The 20,668-nt window shown below is 44.4% G+C and overlaps 1 protein-coding gene across 1 annotated transcript in view; it reads left to right on the forward strand.

Moving 5' to 3' along the window:
* The window catches only part of igf2r (insulin-like growth factor 2 receptor), a 137,261-nt gene that overhangs the window by 93,462 nt on the left and 23,131 nt on the right, over nt 1–20,668 (forward strand). The window contains exons 25-33 of the mRNA XM_078405195.1: nt 1,200–1,378; nt 4,119–4,206; nt 5,428–5,640; nt 10,606–10,736; nt 11,788–11,891; nt 13,766–13,896; nt 14,833–15,032; nt 16,510–16,636; nt 17,368–17,502. Coding sequence (XP_078261321.1) covers nt 1,200–1,378; nt 4,119–4,206; nt 5,428–5,640; nt 10,606–10,736; nt 11,788–11,891; nt 13,766–13,896; nt 14,833–15,032; nt 16,510–16,636; nt 17,368–17,502 — 1,308 coding nt within the window. The remainder of the gene's footprint in view (nt 1–1,199; nt 1,379–4,118; nt 4,207–5,427; nt 5,641–10,605; nt 10,737–11,787; nt 11,892–13,765; nt 13,897–14,832; nt 15,033–16,509; nt 16,637–17,367; nt 17,503–20,668) is intronic.

The raw sequence follows: 20,668 nt of genomic DNA on the forward strand, positions 1-20,668 counted from the left end.
AACTATTATATCTCCATTCTCCACCACCAACCCTGGCTGTACATTCCAGTGGCTCACCACTCTTTGTGTAAATTTGCACAGCACATCTCCTTCAAACTGGTCCTTTCACCTTAAAGCTGTGCCCTATAGTATTTGATATTTCCCCCCTGGAAAAAAGATTCTGACTACTCTATACATGCCTCTCATACTATATACTTCTATCAGGTGTCTCATGAACCTCTGGCATTCCAGAGAAAGCAATCCAAGTCTGATTCTGTGGGCCTTCAGAGATATCCAAATAGCCAAGTGCTCTATCACACCTTCAGAGACCTGCGTTCAATCCTGACCTCCAGTGCTCCCCTCAATGTCTAGTTTAATTTAGAGATACAGTGCGGAAACAGGGCGTTTGGCCCACTGAGTTTGTGCCGACCAGCGATCCCCGCACACTAACACTATCCTGCACACACGAGGGACAATTTACAATTATACCAAGCTAATTAACCTACAAGCCTTGTATGTCTCTGGGGTGTGGGAGGAAACCGGAGATCCCGGAGGAAACCCATGCAGGTCACAGGGAGAATGTACAAACTCTGTACGGACAGCAGCAGTAGTCAGGATTAAACCCGGGACTCTGTTGTTGTGAGGCAGCAGCTCTACTGCTGCGCCTAATTTGATTTTTTTCCCATGTTGGACAAAGGGTTCTCACTGTCTACATTATCTATGCTTTATAATTTTACCTACTTCATCAGGTCTCCCCACAACCTCCAGTGTTCCAAAGAAAACCATCCAAGTTTGTCCAACCTCTCCCTGTAGCTAATACCCTCCCAAACCCAGGCATCTTTCGGGTAATCCTCATCTGTACCCCTTCCAAAGTGTTCCATAGAAAATAATCCAAGTCTGTCTAGCGTCTCCCTGTAGCTAATACCCCCTAATCCAGGCATCATTCTGATATACCTCCTCTGCACCCTCTCCAATGCCACCACATTGTTCATGTAATGGCGGCCAGAACTGCTTACAATACTCCAAATGCGGCCAAACCAAAGTCCTATAAAGCTGCATCATGACTAACTGGTTCAATGCTCAACCAATGAAGGTGAGTGTACCATACATCTTCTTTCCCCACTCTGTGTGTTGCCACTTTTCGGGGATCCTATAAAGCTGCATCATGACTTCACGGTGTGGCAGCTGCAGTTTAAATAGCGTGGTGTTTCACTCTGCAGGTGGTGCTATAGGATCTTGTGTAAAGTACGCTAATAAAAGTCAGAACCTGGGCTATGTTCAGATGCGCCCACAGGCGGGGACTGACGGCTCCATCAGTATTGTCTATCTGAACGGTGACAAGTGCAAAGACGGTCAGCGATATTCCACACGTATCCTCTTCCAATGTGATGAAGTCTCGGTAAGTTTATAATTTTCTGAAGATGGACACAAAATGCTGGAGTAACTCAGCGGGACAGGCAGTATCTCTGGAGAGAAGGAATGGGCATTTTCTGAGACGTGCTTCAGAACATATCACGGATGCATAGGAAGGAACTGCAGATGCTGGTTTATACCAAAGGAGCAGGTGACATTTCGGTTTGGAATGTCACCTGAAGAAGGGCCCTGAGCCGAAATGTTATCTGTTCCTTTTCTCCAGAGATACTGCCTAATCTGCTGAGTTGCTCCAGCACTCTTTGTATATCACAAATGCATTGTGAGAAATGCACTAAGCTATGTCGATGGGCATTGAATGGTGCAACTTGGGGTTTAATGTACAGAACTTCTTTTCTAGAAAAGAGGCACAAAGTGGTGGATCAACTCAGCAGAACATGGATGGGTGACATTTTGGTTCGGGACCCTTCTTCAGACCTAGGGTCCTAACTCAAAACATCACCTATCCATGTTCTCTCAGAAATGCTGTCTGACCCGCAGAGTTACTCCATCTTTCTCTTTTTTTTGTAAACCAGCATCTGCAGTTCCTTGTTTCTACATCTTGATTTCTAGAAATACTGGTGCACTAGTTTAGTTTAGAGATATGGTGCGAAAACAGGCCCTTCGGCCCACCGAGTCCGCACCGACCAGCAATCCCCGCACATTAACATTACCCAACACACACTAGGGACAATTTACACATACCAAGCCAATTAACCTACAAACCTGTACGTCTTTGGAGTGTGGGAGGAAACCGAAGATCTCAGAGAAAACCCGCAATGTCACGGGGAGAACGTACAAATTCCGTACAGATACATGGTGAGACTAGTGTAGCTGGGACATCTAGGGAAGTTGGGCCGATGGTCCTGTTTCCACGCTATATCACTCTATGACAGCACCTGTAGTCGCGATCGAACCCGGGACTCTGGTGCTTTAAGGCAGCAACTCTACCGCTGCGCCACCTAGTGTGAAGTGTTGTGCAAGTGTCTGTGATCGTGCTTCATTCTTTGAATTCCTTACTTTTTTTCAGATGCAGTTTATATCTTGTCATTTGCTCTATTGTACTTGAGTGTGACTTGATTGTACTGATGTACAGTATCTGATCTGTGTAGGAAGGAACTGCACATGCTGCTTTAAACTGAAGGTAGACACAAAAAGCTGGAGTAACTCAGCGGGACAGGCAGCATCTCTGGAGAAAAGGAATGGGCGATGTTTCGGGTCTGAACCCTTCTGAAGAGGCCTTCTTCAGGACCCTTCTTGGGTCTCGATCCAAAATGTCACCCATTCCTTCTCTTCAGAGATGCTTTGTGTCTTTTGTGTCTATTTTCGTATTATTTGATCTGCTGGATAGCATGCAAAATAAAGCTTTTCACTGTACTTCTGCACATGTGACAATAATAAACATAAACATAAATTCATCTGCATCTAATCATAGAGTAGAAACATGGTATTGCAAATCCTGGATTACAATGTAAGATGGTGCTGGAGTAACTCAGCAGGTCGGCCAGCATCTCTGGAGAAAATGGATAGGTGAAGTTTTGGATCAGGATCCTTCAGTCTGAATGTGGTGAGGAGGGGAGATGGGGCATATCATATCATATCATATATATACAGCCGGAAACAGGCCTTTTCGGCCCTCCAAGTCCATGCCGCCCAGTGATCCCCGTACATTAACACTATCCTACACCCACTAGGGACAATTTTTTACATCTACCCAGCCAATTAACCTACATACCTGTACGTCTTTGGAGTGTGGGAGGAAACCGAAGATCTCGGAGAAAACCCACGCAGGTCACGGGGAGAACGTACAAACTCCTTACAGTGCAGCACCCGTAGTCAGGATCGAACCTGAGTCTCCGGCGCTGCATTCGCTGTAAAGCAGCAACTCTACCGCTCCGCTACCGTGCCGGGGGGTTTGACAAGCAGGTGGTTGGACAAAGGCCAATTGAAGAGAAGCTGTTTAGCAAGTCTGCCTGTATTACAATACGATAAAACTTTATTCATCCCCAGTGGAAAATTGGTGCTTTGAAATAATCTCTTCCTTCCTTGGTCCTCTCCATAGCCCAACAAATGTATCCTTTTGAAGTATATATTGATTTCCCTTTTGAAAATGGTTTATGTGGTCCTTTAACATAGAACAGTACAGCTCAGGAACAGGCACGTTGGCCCACAATGTCTGTGTTGAACATAATGCCGAGACCAATCCTTATCTGCTTGCAAATAATCCATATCCCTCTATACCCTTTGCCAGAGTGGCAAGGGTGTTTTCTTTAAAGGCAAGTGCAAACACTACTGAGTATGACACTTGAATGTACAGAGAATGTATGAAGAGTTTTTGCAGTTTTTGTTTTGTTCATTTTTGTTCTGAATAAAGTTTTATTTTTGAAATTAAAAGAAACTTTATGGAAAAAAACTAGATTCTGAGAATCCTCTAGATGCTCCTTGAACCTAATTATCTGGACGATCCTGTGTGGAAACTTTCCTCATTGGCATCATCAAAACTGTGTGTGATTTTGTGTACTTCTTAAATTGCCTTGAACAGTCTCGGCTTTCCCATTCTCAGCTCAATTAAGGTCCCTGGCTGCTGACGCCATATTTGAATCAATTTTCTAAAAAGATAAACTTTGTGGGTGATTTGAGGGAAAAAATTTTGGGATCTGTTTTCAGAGATGTGCCTTTCCAAATTGCCTTGCTGAATTTTAAGTTAAATTTGCTTTCTTCCATTGCAGGGTTCCCCAGTGTTTGAAGATGAAGAAGAGTGCAAGTTTCTTTTTGTGTGGCGTACACCTGCTGCATGTCCGGTTCGTAGGGCCCAAGGTAACAGTTTGTGCATTTGACAGTATAACTAATTTTTAAGTTAAATTATATTCTTCCGTGATGGGCCTGTCAATTTTGTTCCATCAGGGACAAGAACCCTGTGTCATTGGGTATTTTTAAAGCGGAGATTAACAGATTCTTGATTAGTAAGGGTGTCAAGGGCTCTGGGGAGAAAACAGGAGAAAGGGGTTGAGAAAGAAAGATAGATCAGCCATGATTGCATGGTGGAGTAGATTTGATGGGCCGAATGGCCTAATTCTGCTTCTATGACTTATGAACTAAAAGTGGATGATTAATTATTTTACATATATACCTGCTTCATACAGTTAGATTGCAATCATCATCATAGTTTACAACGTATGCACACAGTCTTTTATCCTGGGTAGGGGAATCGAGAGCCAGAGGACATGGTTTAAAGTGAGAGAGGAAAGATGTAATAGGAACCTGAGCGGCTGCTTTTTCGCACAGAGGATGGTGCGTATATGGAATGAGCTGCCAGAGGAGAGAGTTGAGGCAGGTACTACAACAACATTTAAAACACATTTGGATAGGTACTTGAATAGGAAAGGTTTAGAACTATATGGGTCAAACGAGAGCAGGTGGAAGTGATGCAGATGGGGCAACTTGGTCGGCATGGACAAGTAGGACTGAGTGACCTGTTTCCTTGCTGTATGACTCTGACTCTATGACTCTCAGTTAAATTTAGTTTATTGTCATGTGTACCAAGGTACAGTGAAAAGCTTTTGCTGCATGCTAATCAGTCAGTGGAAAGACAATACACAATTACAATTGAGTAATTTGTGTACAGATACATGATAAAGGGAATAACGTGCATAATGTAGTTGTATCTATTTCTTTGCAAGGCTGAAGTTTCTACTGCCTTGCCTCGAGAGTTGAGATTTGCAATCCAAGTACCTACTTATCAAAGTAAATGCTGTTATGGTACTTGTCTCAACTACCTCCCCTGACAGCTCGTTGCATATACCCATCACCCTCTGAGTGAAAAAGTTGCATCTCGGGTTCGTATTAAATCTTGCTCCTCTGAACTTAAATCCATGTCCTCGGATTTATTTGGTTCCCCTAGACCTTCATGGAACTGCAATAGAATGGGAAGTGCTTAGTTAAAACTGAAATTAAATGATTAATGCAAACTGCAGAGCTATGAAGCGTGAATTGGAGACTGCACAATGTAAGACTAACAAGGATGTGCTTGCCCCACAGGTGAAAACTGTCAGGTTAAGGACCCCAAGTATGGTTATGTACTCGACCTGCACCCACTTGCTAATGAAGATTATCATGTCAAGGTTGATGAGTACACATACCATTTCCGTGTTTGTGACCAATTGAGAAACTTCCAGTGTAAGGATGATACAGGACGCCAAGCAGATGCTGTTTCGGCGTGTCAGGAGAAAGGAGGGACTCGCAAGATTGCTGGTGTGTTTTCTCTTTCATGTACTGATACAAGTTGATGCTTTTCAAGGGAAGGTGTTGATTTTTCTCTTGAAGGGGAAGAATAATTTTGGTGAATGGAAGCTAATCACTGCCAAAAGGTTCATCATTTCCCCTGGAAGGGAACTCTTGGCATCTATGAATCTTGCAATGTATCTTAATACTTTATTATACAATGGCAAGCTTGAAACCAGAATGCACAGAATGCTGTGGGTTAGACATCAAGAATGGTAGCAAGAGTTAAGAACGTTTGATTGTCATATGTAATGCAACGGAATAATGAAATTCATGCACGCTGCAGCTTAACAGGTCCATTAATGCAATAGCACAGGACCCAAACAGTCTTTCCAGGTGCCAAGGACCCAAACAGTCTTTCCAGGTGAGACAGAGGTTCACCTGCACCTCCTCCAACCTCATCTATTGCATCCGCTACTCTAGATGTCAACTTCTTTACATCGGCGAAACCAAAAGCAGGCTCGGCAATCATTTCGCTCAACACCTTCGCTCAGTCCGCCTTAACCAATCTGATCTCCCGGTGGGCTGAGCACTTCAACTCCCCCTCTCACTCCCAGTCTGACCTTTCTGTCATGGGCCTCCTCCAGTGCCATAGTGAGGCCCACCGGGAATTGGAGGAACAGCACCTCATATTTCGCCTGGGCAGCGGTATGAACATTGACTTCTCCAACTTTAGATAGTTCCTCTGTCCCTCTCTTCCCCTCCCCCTTCCCAGTTCTCCCTCTATCTTCCTGTCTCCACCTATATCCTTCCTTTGTCCCGCCCCCCTGACATCAGTCTGAAGAAGGGTCTCGACACGAAACATCACCCATTCCTTCTCTCCTGCGATGCTGCCTGACCTGCTGAGTTACTCCAGCATTTTGTAAATAAATAAATATACAATACTTGTAGTACACTAATCAATAATACTAGTAACCTTGTGTAGGAAAGAACTGCAGATGCTGGTTTATATCGAAGGTAGACACAAAATGCTGGAGTAACTCAGCGGGACAGGCAGCATCTCTGGAGGGAAGGAATGGGCGAAGTTTCGGGCTGAGACCCTTCAATCTGAAGAAGGGTCTCGCTTGACCCGAAACGTCACCCATTCCTTCTCTCCAGAGATGCTGCCTGTCCCGCTGAGTTACTCCAGCATTTTGTGTATGATAGTAACCTTAATACTGCAAAACCAAAGACTACAGTGCAACTAAAACAATATTTGTAGAAAATCACAGTTGCTGAGATAATGGTTGGTGCTCAGGAGCTTGACGCTGTTGACTCTCTCTACCTGGTGGAGATGGGTTCATGGATCACCATCCCATCGTGCAGACGGGTTCATGGATCCCCGGCTTTCCATTCCAGAAACATCTTTCCCAGCAGAATATTCAGAAATGTGCAGCCCAGCATGTCCACTTCCGAGGCAGAGTCCTTCCTCCCACCTTGTGGATTCTTTGTTGGAGTGGAGCTGTCCATCCCACGGGATCTTCACGCCTCTTCGCCAGAGAGAGGTTGGAACGTGCTTGTATCTGCAGGTCTTGCTCTCGACTATCTCTCAGCCCTTCACGGTGAGGAGACATGTACTCTCAATGATGCTGATGGAGTGGACAGAGAACAGTACAGCACAGGAACATGCCCTTCAGCCCACAATGTCCATGCTGAATGTGACACCAGGTTAAACTAATCTCTGCCTGTATGTGATCCATGTCCCTCCATTCCCTGCATATCCATGGGCCTATCTAAAAGCCACCTAAACACCACTATCTCATCTGCTTCCATCACCACCCGTGGCAGCACATTCCAGGCACCCATCAGAAACTTGCCCCGTGCATTTCCTTTCAATTTCCCCCTCTCACCTTAAAGCTACGCCCTCTAGTCTTTGTCATTCCCACCCTGGGATATAGGTTCTGACTGTCTACTCTATGTATGCCCCTCATAATTGTATATGTATTTCTAACGCGTCTCCCCTCAGCCACTGGTGTTCCAACCTCTCCTTATTAATACCCTCTAATCTTGGCAGCATTTTGGTAAAATGTAGATAAGGAACTGCGGGCACTGGCTTACAAAACAAGACACAACGTGCTGGAGTAACTCAGTGGGTCAGGCAGCATCTCTGGAGGACATGGATAGGCAATGGTTTGGATTGGTACCTCTTCTGCACCTTCTCCAAAACCTCCATGTCCTGTGTAGGAAGGAACTAAGTGCCGGTGCTGGTTTAGATCCAAGATAGATGCAAAGTGCTGGAGTAACTCAGCAGGTCAGGCAGCATCTCTGGTGAAAAGGAATAGATGATTTTAGGTCGAGTCCCTTCTTCAGACACATCCTTCCTGTCATGGGATGACCAGAATTGTGCATAATTATTATCCAGTGATTTTGCTAGCTTCACAAAGACCCCATTCAGTGCAAGGCAAAGGTTCACCAGTACAAGGGATGTGTAGTGTAACATGCTCCGTCACACTTGGCTGTCTACCGTCAGTTACTGAGGAAGTCGAGCATTGGCATTCTTGTTGGTCTTTAATTTCATTTTCTTATTCCTTACAGTGCCCTCCATAATGTTTGGGATAAAGACCCATCATTTATTTATTTGTCTCTGTACTCCACAATTTGAGATTTGTAATAGAAAAAATCACACGTGGTTAAAGTGCACATTGTCAGATTTTAATAAAGGCCATTTTTATCCATTTTGGTTTCACCATGTAGAAATTACAACAGTGTTTACACATCGTCCCCACATTTCAGGGCATCATAATGTTTGGGACACAGCAATGCCATGTAAATGAAAGTAGTCATGTTTAGTATTTTGTTGCATATCTTTTGCATGCAATGACTGCTTGAAGTTTGCAATTCATGGACATCACCAGTTGCTGGGTGCATTCTCTGGTAATGCTCTGCCAGGCCAGTTTTGCAGCCATCTTTAGCTAATGCTTGTTTTGGGGGCTAGTCCCCTTCAGTTTTCTCTTCAGCATATAAAAGGTTTGCTCAATTGGGTTTGGATCGGGTGATTGACTTGGCCACTCAATTGACCATTTTTTAGCTTTGAAAAGCTCCTTTGGTGCTTTAGCAGTATGTTGGGTTCATTGTCTTGCTGTAGAATAAACCGCTGGCCAATGTTTTGCGGCATTTGTTTGAACGAGCAGATAGGATGTGTCTTTACACTTAAGAATTCATTATGCTACTACCATCAGCCGTTGTATCATCAATGAGGATAAGTGAGCCAGTTCCTTCAGAGCCATACATGCCCAGTCCATAACATCCCCACCACTGTATTTCACAGATGAGGTGGTATGCTTTGGATCTTGGGCAGTTCCTTCTCTCCTCCATACTTTGCTCTTGCCATCATTCAGATATAAGTTAATCTTCATTTCATCTGTCCACAAGACCTTTTTCCAGAACTGTGGTTGCTCTTTTAAGTACTTCTTGGCAATCTGTAACCTGGCCATCCTATTTTTGAGGCTAACCAGTGGTTTGCATCTTGCATTGTAGCCTCTGTATTTCTGTTCATGAAGTCTTCTGCGGACAGTGGTCATTGACAAATCCACACCTGACTCCTGAAGAGTGTTTCTGATCTGTCGGACAGGTGTTTGGGGATTTCTCTTTGTTATAGAGAGAATTCTGACATCAGCCGTGGAGGTCTTCCTTGGCCTGCCAGTCCCTTTGCGATTAGTAAGCTCACCAGTGCTCTCTTTCTTCTTAACGATGTTCCAAACGTTTGATTTTGGTAGGCCTAATGTTTGGCTGATGTCTCTATAACAGTTTTATTCTTGTTTCTCAGTCTTATAATGGCTTCTTTGACTTTCATTGGCACAACTTTGGTCCTCATGTGTTTGTAAACAGCAATAAACGTTTTCAAAGGTGATGGAGAGACTGGAGGAAAGACCAGGTGCTGAGAGCTCTCTTATACCTGCATTAAGGAGGCAATTAAACACACCTGAGCAATTACAAATGCCTGTGAAGCCATGTGTCCCAAACATTATGGTGCCCTGAAATGGGGGGACTATGTATAAACACAGCTGTAATTTCTACATGGTGAAACCAAAATGTATAAAAATGGCCTTTAATAATATCTGACAATGTGCACTTTAACCACATGTGATTTTCTATTACAAATCTCAAATTGTGGAGTACAGAGGCAAATAAATAAATGATTGGTCTTTGTCCCAAACATTATGGAGGGCACTGTATGCACAAATATCTTGGGATATCCATGGAACATACGCTTTGGGATAGAAATTATAGGTGGAAGGCCAACATGTCAACTTTTGAGCACCTGAATGTTTATGTTCAGTCAGCAGAGTACTTCCTTGTGCCAGGTATTATTTTAGTTGATGCTGCAAATTTAATTTGCCCTGTATGTAGAGCTCCATCAAATCTATCTGGGCGATCCTAATCGCTCATTATGATTTATAAAACACAATGCTGGAGTAACTTAACATGTCAGGAAGTGAATGGAATGGACAGGTGACCATGTAGAGATTACAGCTACATGTGGGCCCCAACCCAAAACGTTGCCTATTCATTCCTTCCACAGATGCTTCCTGATCTGCTGTGTTACTCCAGCACTTTGTGTTTTATGCAAGGTTCACCATCGCCAGTTCCTTGCATTCATTATGATATTCTGTATCAAAATCTTTGTGATCTGACCTCAAAATTGTGGAAGTTGATATTGAGAATCTTTTGTGACAAATTGTGCATTCAGGCCATTGTTTAGGATTGCCCTAAATATGGACGCACTGAAAAATTAAAAACATATTGCTTATGCTCTTGGACATCATCTACAGCAAGAGAGATTTCATATTTCAATTTGTTATTGGAATAGCCCTTCGCAAATTTTCTATTTTTAATTGCTTGGTTAAAATTACTTAACAATCCATACGACCTGGTTTTGAGCTGCCTCATTTTGGCCATTTTAACCAGTTGTTCTGTGCTGATCATGATTGATATTAAAATAACTTTTTATTAAAGGGCGGTTTACTCAGAACCTAACCTACGATGATGGATTGATAATGATAAACTACACCAGAGGAGATAGTTGCCATAAAGTCTATGAACGATCAACAGCCATCGTGTTTTATTGTGATCACAGACAAACTCCAGTGAGTAACTTAACATTGCACAATGATTTAATGCTGCTTATTAATCACTGCCCCATTGCGGACATCAGGCTTTGTCTATGGAACTGATGCACTACAATGTTTAGCATGCAGCACGAAACAGGCTCTTCGGCCCACCGAGTCCGTGCCGACCAGTGATCCCTATACACTAGTACTATCCTACATACTAGGGACAGTTTACAATTTTGATCAAAGCCAATTAACTTACAAATCTGTATGTCTTTCGAGTGTGGGAAGAAACTGGAGCACCCGGGGAAAACCCACACGGTCACAAGGAGAACATACCAACTCTGTACAGACAGCACCTGTAGTCAGGATCAAACCTGAGTCTCTGGCGCTGTAAGGCAGCAACTCTACCGCTGTGCCGCCCAATGCTGATTCTGCACTCTGTATCTTCTGCATTCTGTATCTTCCTCTTTGCTCTTCCTGTTGTACTTGATTGTATTTACACATGGTATATCTGATCTGTTTGGATAGCATGCAGAACAAAGCTTTTCACCATACCTCGGTGCACAGGACGAAAATAAATCATACATAAACCTGAATTCTTACCCAGTGTTGCCTGCCTTTGTGATCCCCTCTAAACCTGGAACCCTACGCCTGTATGCTTCACTTTAGATTCTTCCGCACCCAAGATTTTCTTCAACACCACTGTGCCTTTCATTGCCGTGACCCTAAGCTCAGCTGTCTGAGTCTAACCCCTCCTTGATCCTTTGCTATCCTGTCCTTTAGAATGCTCTTTAAATATACCGTTGCTTGCAATTGAAATAGGGCCTGATGCAAAATTAAAATTGATTGCAACTTGCTGCAAAGTGTTATGCCATCCTCCAGCGGGATCAGTTTGAGTTTAGTTTAATTTATTGTCTCGTAGGTACAGTGAAAAGCTTCTGTGCGCTAACCAGTCAGCGGAAAGACAATATACGTGATCAGTTTCTGGTGCATTAAGAACAATATAAAATTGAAACCTTTAGTTAGGCTTTCTCTTTAAAATACAAGAGTATATGCAAGTTCACATTCTGTCCTCTTCCCGCAGGGCATGCCGGTGTTTTTGAGGGAAACCCCAGATTGCACTTACCTCTTTGAATGGCATACGTCGTATGCTTGCCCACCTTTCAGGTCCATTGACTGTACTGTCAGGTATGTTTTATTTTAATTAACTTTTAGCTAATATAGTAAAAAAGCCTTTAAGTGTAATTACTAAAATGATTGATTAAATCTTGCGAGTTGTACTGCAGTGTTTGGGTGGCTAATACATCAGCAGGCTTTTGCTATAAAGAATGGGCCCCATTGTCCACACTGACCAAGTGGCATATTGGGCTAGTCCCATATGACTTATAGCCCTCTAAGCCTTTCCTGTCCATACTTCAGTCATACAGCAGGGAAATAGGCTCTTTGGCCCAACTTGCCCATGCTGACCAAGATACCCCATATACGCTAGTCCCACCTGGCTGCGTTTTGCCCATATCCCTCTAAATCTTTCCTATCCATGAGCTCTCGCCCTAATTGGTTTCATTACTGCACGGTGGCGCAGCTGATGGATCTGTTGTCTTGCTGCTCCAGAGACCCAGGTTCGATCCTGAAAGGATCTAACCAATCCAAATTTTAAAATATATATATTTGTATCTGCTTCTGCAGATACTTCCAGCAACTAACTCCAGATACAAACTACCCTCTGAGTGGAAAGGTTGCCCCGAGGTCACTCTCAAATCTTTCACCTCATTTTAAGCCGATGCCCTCCAGTTTTAGAATTCTCTACCCTGGGAGAAAAAGACTGAGCATTCACTTTATCCGTGCCCCTCATGATCTCGTACACCTCAATACCCTTCAGTCCCCAATGCCCCAAAGAAAATAGTTCCAGCCAATCCAGCCTCTCCCTATAACTCAAGCCCTCGAGCCCAGGTAATATCCCGGTGAATCTCTTCTGCATCCTTTCCAACTTAATGACATTTGTGTAGCAGGGCAATCAGGGCTGCACACAGTGCTCCGTGTGGTCTCGTCAATGACTTGTACAGATACATCATGATGCCACAACCTTTTTGAAGTGATTGTAGCTCTGATGCGACTGGTGAACACTGGTTCTGGAGCTACTGCCATTTACTTGTTCAGGCTGTAGTGGGCTTCAGTGATGCTCTCCTGCCTGGGCTGTCAAACCCCAGTGATTGTGGACTTGTAGATTCAGAGCACCGCATCTACCAGTATACATTGTTGTGGAGGAGGAGCTCTCCTTTGCTAGAGAACTCCGTTGACAATATTTCAAGGTAATTTCTAGACCATTCCCTGAGCCAAAAACTGCAAATGCTGGAAATCTAAAATAAAAACAGCAAATGCTAGAAATACTCTGCAGATCAGCATGTATCAGCATGTTTCAGGTCAAAGGTCCTTTGGCAAACTCTGTGCGTAGAGCACAGAACAGTACAGCAGAGGAACAGGCCCTTTCACCCACAATGATGCTGAAGATGATGCTAATATAAACTAATCTCACCTGCCTGCATGTGATCCATATCCCACCATTTTCTATATATCTATGTGCCTATCTAAAAGCCTCTTAAACACCACTGTCGTTTCTGTCTCCACCACCAACCCAGGAGCACGATCCAGGCCCCACCGTCCTCTGGACGAAAAGAAATTTGCTCTGCATATCTCCTTTAAACTTTGTCCCTCTCACCTTAAACCTATGGCCTCTTGTCCAAGTTTGTCCAACCAAGACCCTCTAATCCAGGCAATATTCTGGTAAACCTCATCTGCCCCCTCTCCAAAGTCTCTGCATCCTTTTCACAAAAGAACTGGAGGTGAATTGAGAATTTGCAAGGTTTTGTTGAATCCAGTGACCCGAAAAGAAGTTAGGAGCAGATGCAATAAAAGCCAAAGCTCATGAAGTAACAGTCTACTTGCTTTGCCACTTTCAGGGAGCTAAGGGCTGGGACCAGTAGATTCCTCTGTAGTTGGAGGCAGCACTGCCCCAACATGCTGTCAACCCATGCAAGGTGACTTAAAATATACATCTCTTCCAGGGGCAGCGATGGGAGTTCCTATGACCTCTCTTCTTTATCACGGTCCCAAGAAAACTGGGAGATGGAGCAGCAGGCAGGCATTGTGCAGAAGTACTACATCAATGTCTGCAAGTCACTGGTTCCACAGAATAGTAAGTACACCTCAATCGAAGATGAGGCTTGGTGGGCTAATGTAAAACCAATTCTTTGAAGGTGCTAAAATAGCTGCCTTCTGTTGTATAAAGGGATTGTTATCTTAATGCTACAGATGTACGACAAATTATTTTGAAGGCGTGCCCACTTCGAGGACATTTTCTTCCCCTCTCTGACCTGATGCAGGGTTTCGATCTAGGTCGGCACAGAACAGTGCAGCGCAGGAACAAATCCTTTGGCTCACAATGTCTATGCTGACCATGATGCCTAAACCAAATCTTATCTGCCTGCATCCCGGAAATGATTGGGTTAACATACGAGTAGCGTTTGATTGCTCTGGGCCTGTACTTGCTGGAGTTTAGACGGATGTGAAAAGGACCTCATTGAAATCCACTGAGAAATGAAAAGGCCACCAGAGTGGATGTGGAGAGGATGTTTCCACTAGTGGGAGAGTCTAGGACCAGAGAGGACAGGAGAGCGTGGTGAATCTGTGGAATTCATTGCAACAGACAATGGTGGAGGCCAAGTAATTGGGTATTTTTAAAGAGGAGAATGATAGGTTCTTGATTTGGAAGGGTGTTAAAGATTACGGGAAGAAGGCAGGAGAATGGGGTTGAGAGGGAAAAATAGATCAACCGTGATCGAATGGTGGAGCATACTGGATGGGCTGAATGGTCTAATCCTGCTGTTATGCCTTATGATCTATGATCTCGCATCCCTCCTTCCCTGCATATCCATAAGCCTATCCAAAAGTAATTTTTTGCTTCCACAGATGCTAATTAATCTGTTGAGTTCTTCCACTGTTCTGCTTTTTTGTCCCAGCCTTATGTTGCTGTTGTTCATTAATAAATAATGGGAGGGGGAGGGGGAGGGGGAGGGGGGAGGGGCTGCAGATTGCTTCTCAAACGTTAATGAAACCTGTTTTATATTTATAGGCAGTTGGGACTGTCCCCTGCAAGCAGCTGCCTGCCTGAAGGTTGGTAGCACGTTCACTAGTCTGGGGGAGGTGGCCGGTGGGCCGAGGTGGGAGCAGTCCGGTCTGCTCGTCCTGCAGTACGACAATGGTGACCAATGTCAAGATGGGATTCGTAATAAAACCACAACCATACGCTTCAAATGTGATAAGAACGCAATCGTAAGTCTCATTTTGGGTGCAGGGATTTTGCTGTCATTAAATAGAAATTAAGAGGTGTTAAATCCGTGATTAGTACGAGTGTCAGGTGATGTGGAGAGAAGGCAGGAGAATGGAGTTGAGGGAAAGATAGATCAGCCATGATAGAATGGCAGACTTGATGGGCTGAATGACCTAATTCTGCTCCTGTAACGTATGAACTTATGTAGGAAACACATTATACTGTTTCAAAGAACATAGTGTAGACCATTTAGTCCACAATGTCTATGCCGACAATGCCAAGATATAGAAACAAGGAACTGCAGATGTTGGTTAATACACAAAAGACTACTTCCACTCTGAAGAAGGGTCTCGACCTGAAATGTCACCTATCCATTGTTACCTGCTGAATTACTCCAGCACTTTGTGTCCATTTATGATGTTAAGTTAAACTAATGACCTCTGCCTGTACATGATCCATACCCCTCCATTCCATGCAAATCTGTGTTTATCTAAAAACCTCTTAAATGCCACTTTTGTCTGCCTCCTCCACCACCATCCCTGATAGTGTGTTCCACGCACCCACCACTTTCTGTTTTTATTTTTTTTAAATCTTGCACAAACTTTGGCTCTTGTGCCTCATAGCTATGCCCACTAGACGTTTGACATTTCTTCCCTGGGAAAAAAGGTTCTGACTGTCTACCCGATCTATGCCTCTCCCACTTTATATACTTCTATCAGGTCTCCTCTCAATCTCCAAGGCTCGTAAGAAACCAATTGAATTTGCTTAGTTGAATTCTCTCCAATATTAGTGCCATGCACAGAAGGCCGTGGAACTGAAGATAGACACAAAAAGCTGGAGTACCTCAGCGGGACAGGCAGCATCTCTGAAGAGAAGGAATAGGTGACATTTCGGGTCAAGACCCTTCTTCAGACCCATTCCTTCTCTCCAGAGATGCTGCCTGTCCCGCTGAGTTACTCCAGCTTTTTGTGTCTATCTTCGATTTAAACCAGCATCTGCAGTTCCTTCTGACACAGTCCATGTAACTGAACCTGGGGATGGGCTTTGGAGACGCAAGGAACTGCAAGTGCTGGCACACAGAGGAGGACAGCCTGAAGAAAGGTTCCAACCCGAAACGTCCCCTGTCCATTCCCTCTACCGATGTCAAGAGTGTTTTATTGTCATATGTACCAAACGGAACAATGTAATTCTTACTTGCATTGTTCTGTTCTTGTACTTATGGCAATAAAGCTGCCTGATCTGTTGAGTTCCTCCAGCATTTTGCTGGGGATAAGATCATAGGACACAGGAGCAGAATTAGGCCATTCAGCCCATTGAGGATGGGCTTGCTCCAAAATATACGGAATATATGGAATATATACGGAATATATGGAAGCTTGTTCTAACAGCTGTCAGTTATCAACTGTTTGACAATTCTCAGATCAACTTTAATTGCAAAATGTTCAGAAACAAAATGTGAAAATGGCACTTTTTTTGTAGAACACAAAGCCAAATTTGATCACTGCCATTGAAGATTGCAAGTATACGTTCCTGTGGTTTACTGCTGCTGCCTGTCCTGTGACCAAGAACGTCCACAATCAATGCATGGTAACTAATCCCGTTACAGGTAAGCAAACGTTTCACCATCCCTTTCCAAATACCCAACCAGAGATTGAAGTGTGTAATACGGTTTCCTCAAAGGTTTGGACAAAAAGGCTTGAGCAGTGAAGTACTTTCCAGCTGCAGACTTCAATAGACCTCGAGTTAGTCATATCAATGGAAACAGGCCCTTCAGCCCAACTCATCCACGCTGATCAAGGTGCCCAATTAAGCTAGTCCCCCTTCCCCACATTTATAGTCATTAAGTCATACAACATTGAACAAGCCCTTCACCCCAACTTGTCCATGCCGACCAAGATACCCCATATCTAGTCCAGGCTAGTCCAACCTGCCCGCATTTGCCCCATATCCCTCTAAACTTTTCCTATTCATGTACCTCTCCAAATATCTTTAAATTGTTACAGTACCAGCCTCAACCACCTACTCTGGCAGCTTGTTGCGCATACCACCGCCTTCTGAATGCGTTATGCCAATTATTTGCAGGCCATGTTATCTATGTTATTTAAAGCTTGCATTACACTGGAACTTTTTGTTTTACATATAAAATGTTTTTTTGAGGATTGCAATTCTACATCTACATTTCTCTAAAATGTTTTGTGTAGAAATCTTTAAATTATTTACTTTTTTTAATGTCATCAAATGTTTGCTTGTATTTAACTAAACAATGGCATATGAATACAATCTACCTACTTACCTGTTGGAGGTTTTTTCCCCTTGATGTCTTTTTATATACCCCAGGACACCTATTTGACCTGAAAACGTTGCGAACCAGACAGGGCCACATTGTATATGACAGTAAAATCCGAGACAAATTCATTCGCCTTAATGTTTGCGATCGTGTGGAGAACACTGGGTGTACAGGTGATAACGTTGGTAGGTATTGAAACCTTTGCAAACTTGCATTGGCAGTTAGTCTGCTGCATTGCAGTAGTTTTGCAGTGAATCAACACTGTTCACTCCTTGTGGCAGGATTGTTCCTCAAGCTTACGATACGATATGCTATAACTTTATTTATCCCAGGAGGGAAATTGATCTGCCAACAGTCATCAAACACAAAATACATGAAACATGAAATTAAAGTGATGTGGAAAGGATTGGGAATGTGTAAAGATTGGGTTGGGGGGGGGACGCAGTCAGTCTACCCCACGACAGGCACTCCTCATGTTGACCAGTGTGTTATGGAGGGTGTCAGCTGTATTGTCCCAGATGCTCTGTAGTTTGAGGAGCATCCTCTCCTCCAAGCCCACCTCCCATGAATCCAACTCCACCCCCAGGACGGAACCAGCCTGCCTGTTAATCCTATTGGTGTCCGCAGCCTTCGCCCCACTGCCCCAGCACACGACAGCGAAGACGATGGCACTGGCTACCACCAATTGGTAGAACATCTGCAGCATCTTACTGCAGACGTTGAAGGAGCGGAGCCTACTCATAAAGTACAGCCGGCTCGGTCCTTTCTCCTCAGCGTTCCTGGACCATTCCAGTTTACTGCCCAGGTACACTCTAAGATATTTGTACTTCCCGGTAAACTGCACGTCCACAGGGGTGTCCCTCCCTACACCTCTGTATTCAGCTTCCTTCCCCTCACTGATGCAGCCCACAATTGCAGTCATCTGAAAACTTCTGCAGGTGGCAGGAGTCTGAGTTAGATCTGAAGTCCGAGGTTTCAATGGTGAACAGGAAGGAAGAGAGGACGGTACATTGTGGGGACCCTGTGTTGCGCACTACCATGTCTGAGACACGGCTCTGTAGCCTGACATGTGGTCGTCCAGTCAAGTAGTTGGTGATCTAGGACACCAATGAAGCATCCACCTGCAACTTCGTCAGTTTGCTCCCTAGCAATGCAGGCCGGATGGTGTTAAAAGCACTGGAGAAGTAAAAAAACATGACTCTCACAATGCTTCCTGGTTTATCCAGGTGAGCATAGAAACGATGGAGCAGGTGGATGACGGCATCCTCAACCCCAATCTTTGTTTGGTAAGTGAACTGCAAGGGGTCCAGGTAGGGTTTAACCAGGAATCGCAGGTGAGTGAGCACCAGCCTCTCCAGGGACTTCATGATGTGTGGTCAGCGCCACCGGTCTGTAGTCATTGGAGGAGCTGGGGCGCATCCTCTTTGGTACTCTTGCCTCTTGCTACGGGACAAGGGATAGGTCTGGGCGAAGGACAGAGTTAGGATGCTGGGACACTCGTGCGGACTGAGCGTGGCGCTCCACAAAGTGTTCACCCAGTTAGTTGGAGTTGATGGACTTGTGAGAGAGTCTACGTGATGGTCAAATGAAGGGAATGTGTCTGATGGGAATATTAAGAGCTGGTGTAGACCTGATGGGCAGAAGGAAATCAGTCAGAAGAGGTATAGAAGTGTGGAAACAAATGTTCAGATTCAGGGACAGTTTCTTCCCAGCTGTTATCAGGCAAATGAACATCCTATCACCAACTAAAGAGCAGTCCTGAGCTGCCATCTACCTTATTGGAGACCCTTGGACTATCTTTAATCGGCACGTGGCGCAGCGGTAGAGTTGCTGCCTTACAGCGAATGCAGCGCCGGAGACTCGGGTTCGATCCTGACTACGGGTGCCGTCTGTACGGAGTTTGTACGTTCTCCCCGTGACCTGTGTGGGTTTTCTCCGAGATCTTCGGTTTCCTCCCACACTCCAAAGACGTACAGGTATGTAGGTTAATTGGCTGGGCAAATGTAAAAATTCCCCCTAGGGTGTGTAGGATAGTGTTAATGTGCGGGGATCGCTGGGCGTCGCGGACCTGGTGGGCCGAAGGGCCTGTTTCCGCGCTGTATCTCTAAATCTAAAATCTAAAATCTGACTGGACTTTATCTTGCACTAAACGTTATTCCCTTTATCCTGTGTCTGTACACTGTGGATGGCTCTATTTTAATCATGTATAGTCTTTCTGCTGACTGGGTAGCATGCAATAAAAGAGCATTTCACTGTGCCAGAGCACACGTGAGTTGAGCACTTCTTTACTCTTCACGGTAGTTCCATGGGGATCTTTTCTGTGCAGCTGAGATCGCGAATGGAACTGTGAATTAAAGACGTCACCACTCACAGTACTCAGACAAAAATGTATCGTTGACATAAATTAAGTTCACGTATCTGAGTTGAATCTCACGAGAGAAAGATGCTGAACTATTCAATGGGGATGTGGGGGTAGAGGAGAAAGAATCAAGGGTAGTTGATCAGCCAGTCTGCAGGTGCAATATCCGAGCTCCTTGCATTGGTTGGCGATGAGAGTGGAAGGGGCTTTAAGGCAAAAATATTCAGTGGGGTGAGGTAGGTTTTATCTTTGATTTTCCCTTTCCCATAATTAAATCACACAATACACTCAACCAACTATCATGGCCCTGAGCCAATTCTGTGGAGTAGCAATTTTTATATAAAACCCATTTTCTACTCCAGGGTAATTATACTTGAGTTTGTAGTTATAAATTCATGATAGAAATACAGGTCCACCACTGTTGGGTTTTTTGGCACCCTTGATTCCAGAGCCTTGCTGGATTATCCACTTTGCTGGGCCAATAGAATTCGTCTAATAATGATACAACAAAACACCTCTGACCCACTAATTATGCCCCACCTGTGTCTCTAAACCACCATGGACGGCTAGAAACATAAATAAAACAAATATTATGCATAAATTAAATTTACAACAAAACTTGCATTTCTTGCATAGCCAGCCTGGGCACCGATGACCTCGGAATCCCTGATGAGGGTCGGATCAGCAGCGGCCCTTGAGGCTGAGGCACCGCTTTCCCGGCAGGACAAACCCCACCAAGCCTAGATTTGCCAAATCTGCCAAAAATGTGGCAGAGCAGGTGCAGCCGCCATCCAACGCGGGCCTCTGAGAGGAGCCAAACAGTAGAAGGGTCTCGACCCGAAACGTCACCCATTCCTTCTCTCCCGAGATGCTGCCTGACCTGCTGAGTTACTCCAGCATTTTGTGAATAAATCGATTTGTACCAGCATCTGCAGTTATTTTTTTATACTCTTAGTATACAACGGTCCCCCTAGGCCGCCGAGGTACCGACC

The sequence above is a fragment of the Rhinoraja longicauda genome, chromosome 9 (genome assembly GCF_053455715.1).
Source record: "Rhinoraja longicauda isolate Sanriku21f chromosome 9, sRhiLon1.1, whole genome shotgun sequence".
In the NCBI taxonomy this organism is placed as follows: domain Eukaryota; kingdom Metazoa; phylum Chordata; class Chondrichthyes; order Rajiformes; family Arhynchobatidae; genus Rhinoraja; species Rhinoraja longicauda.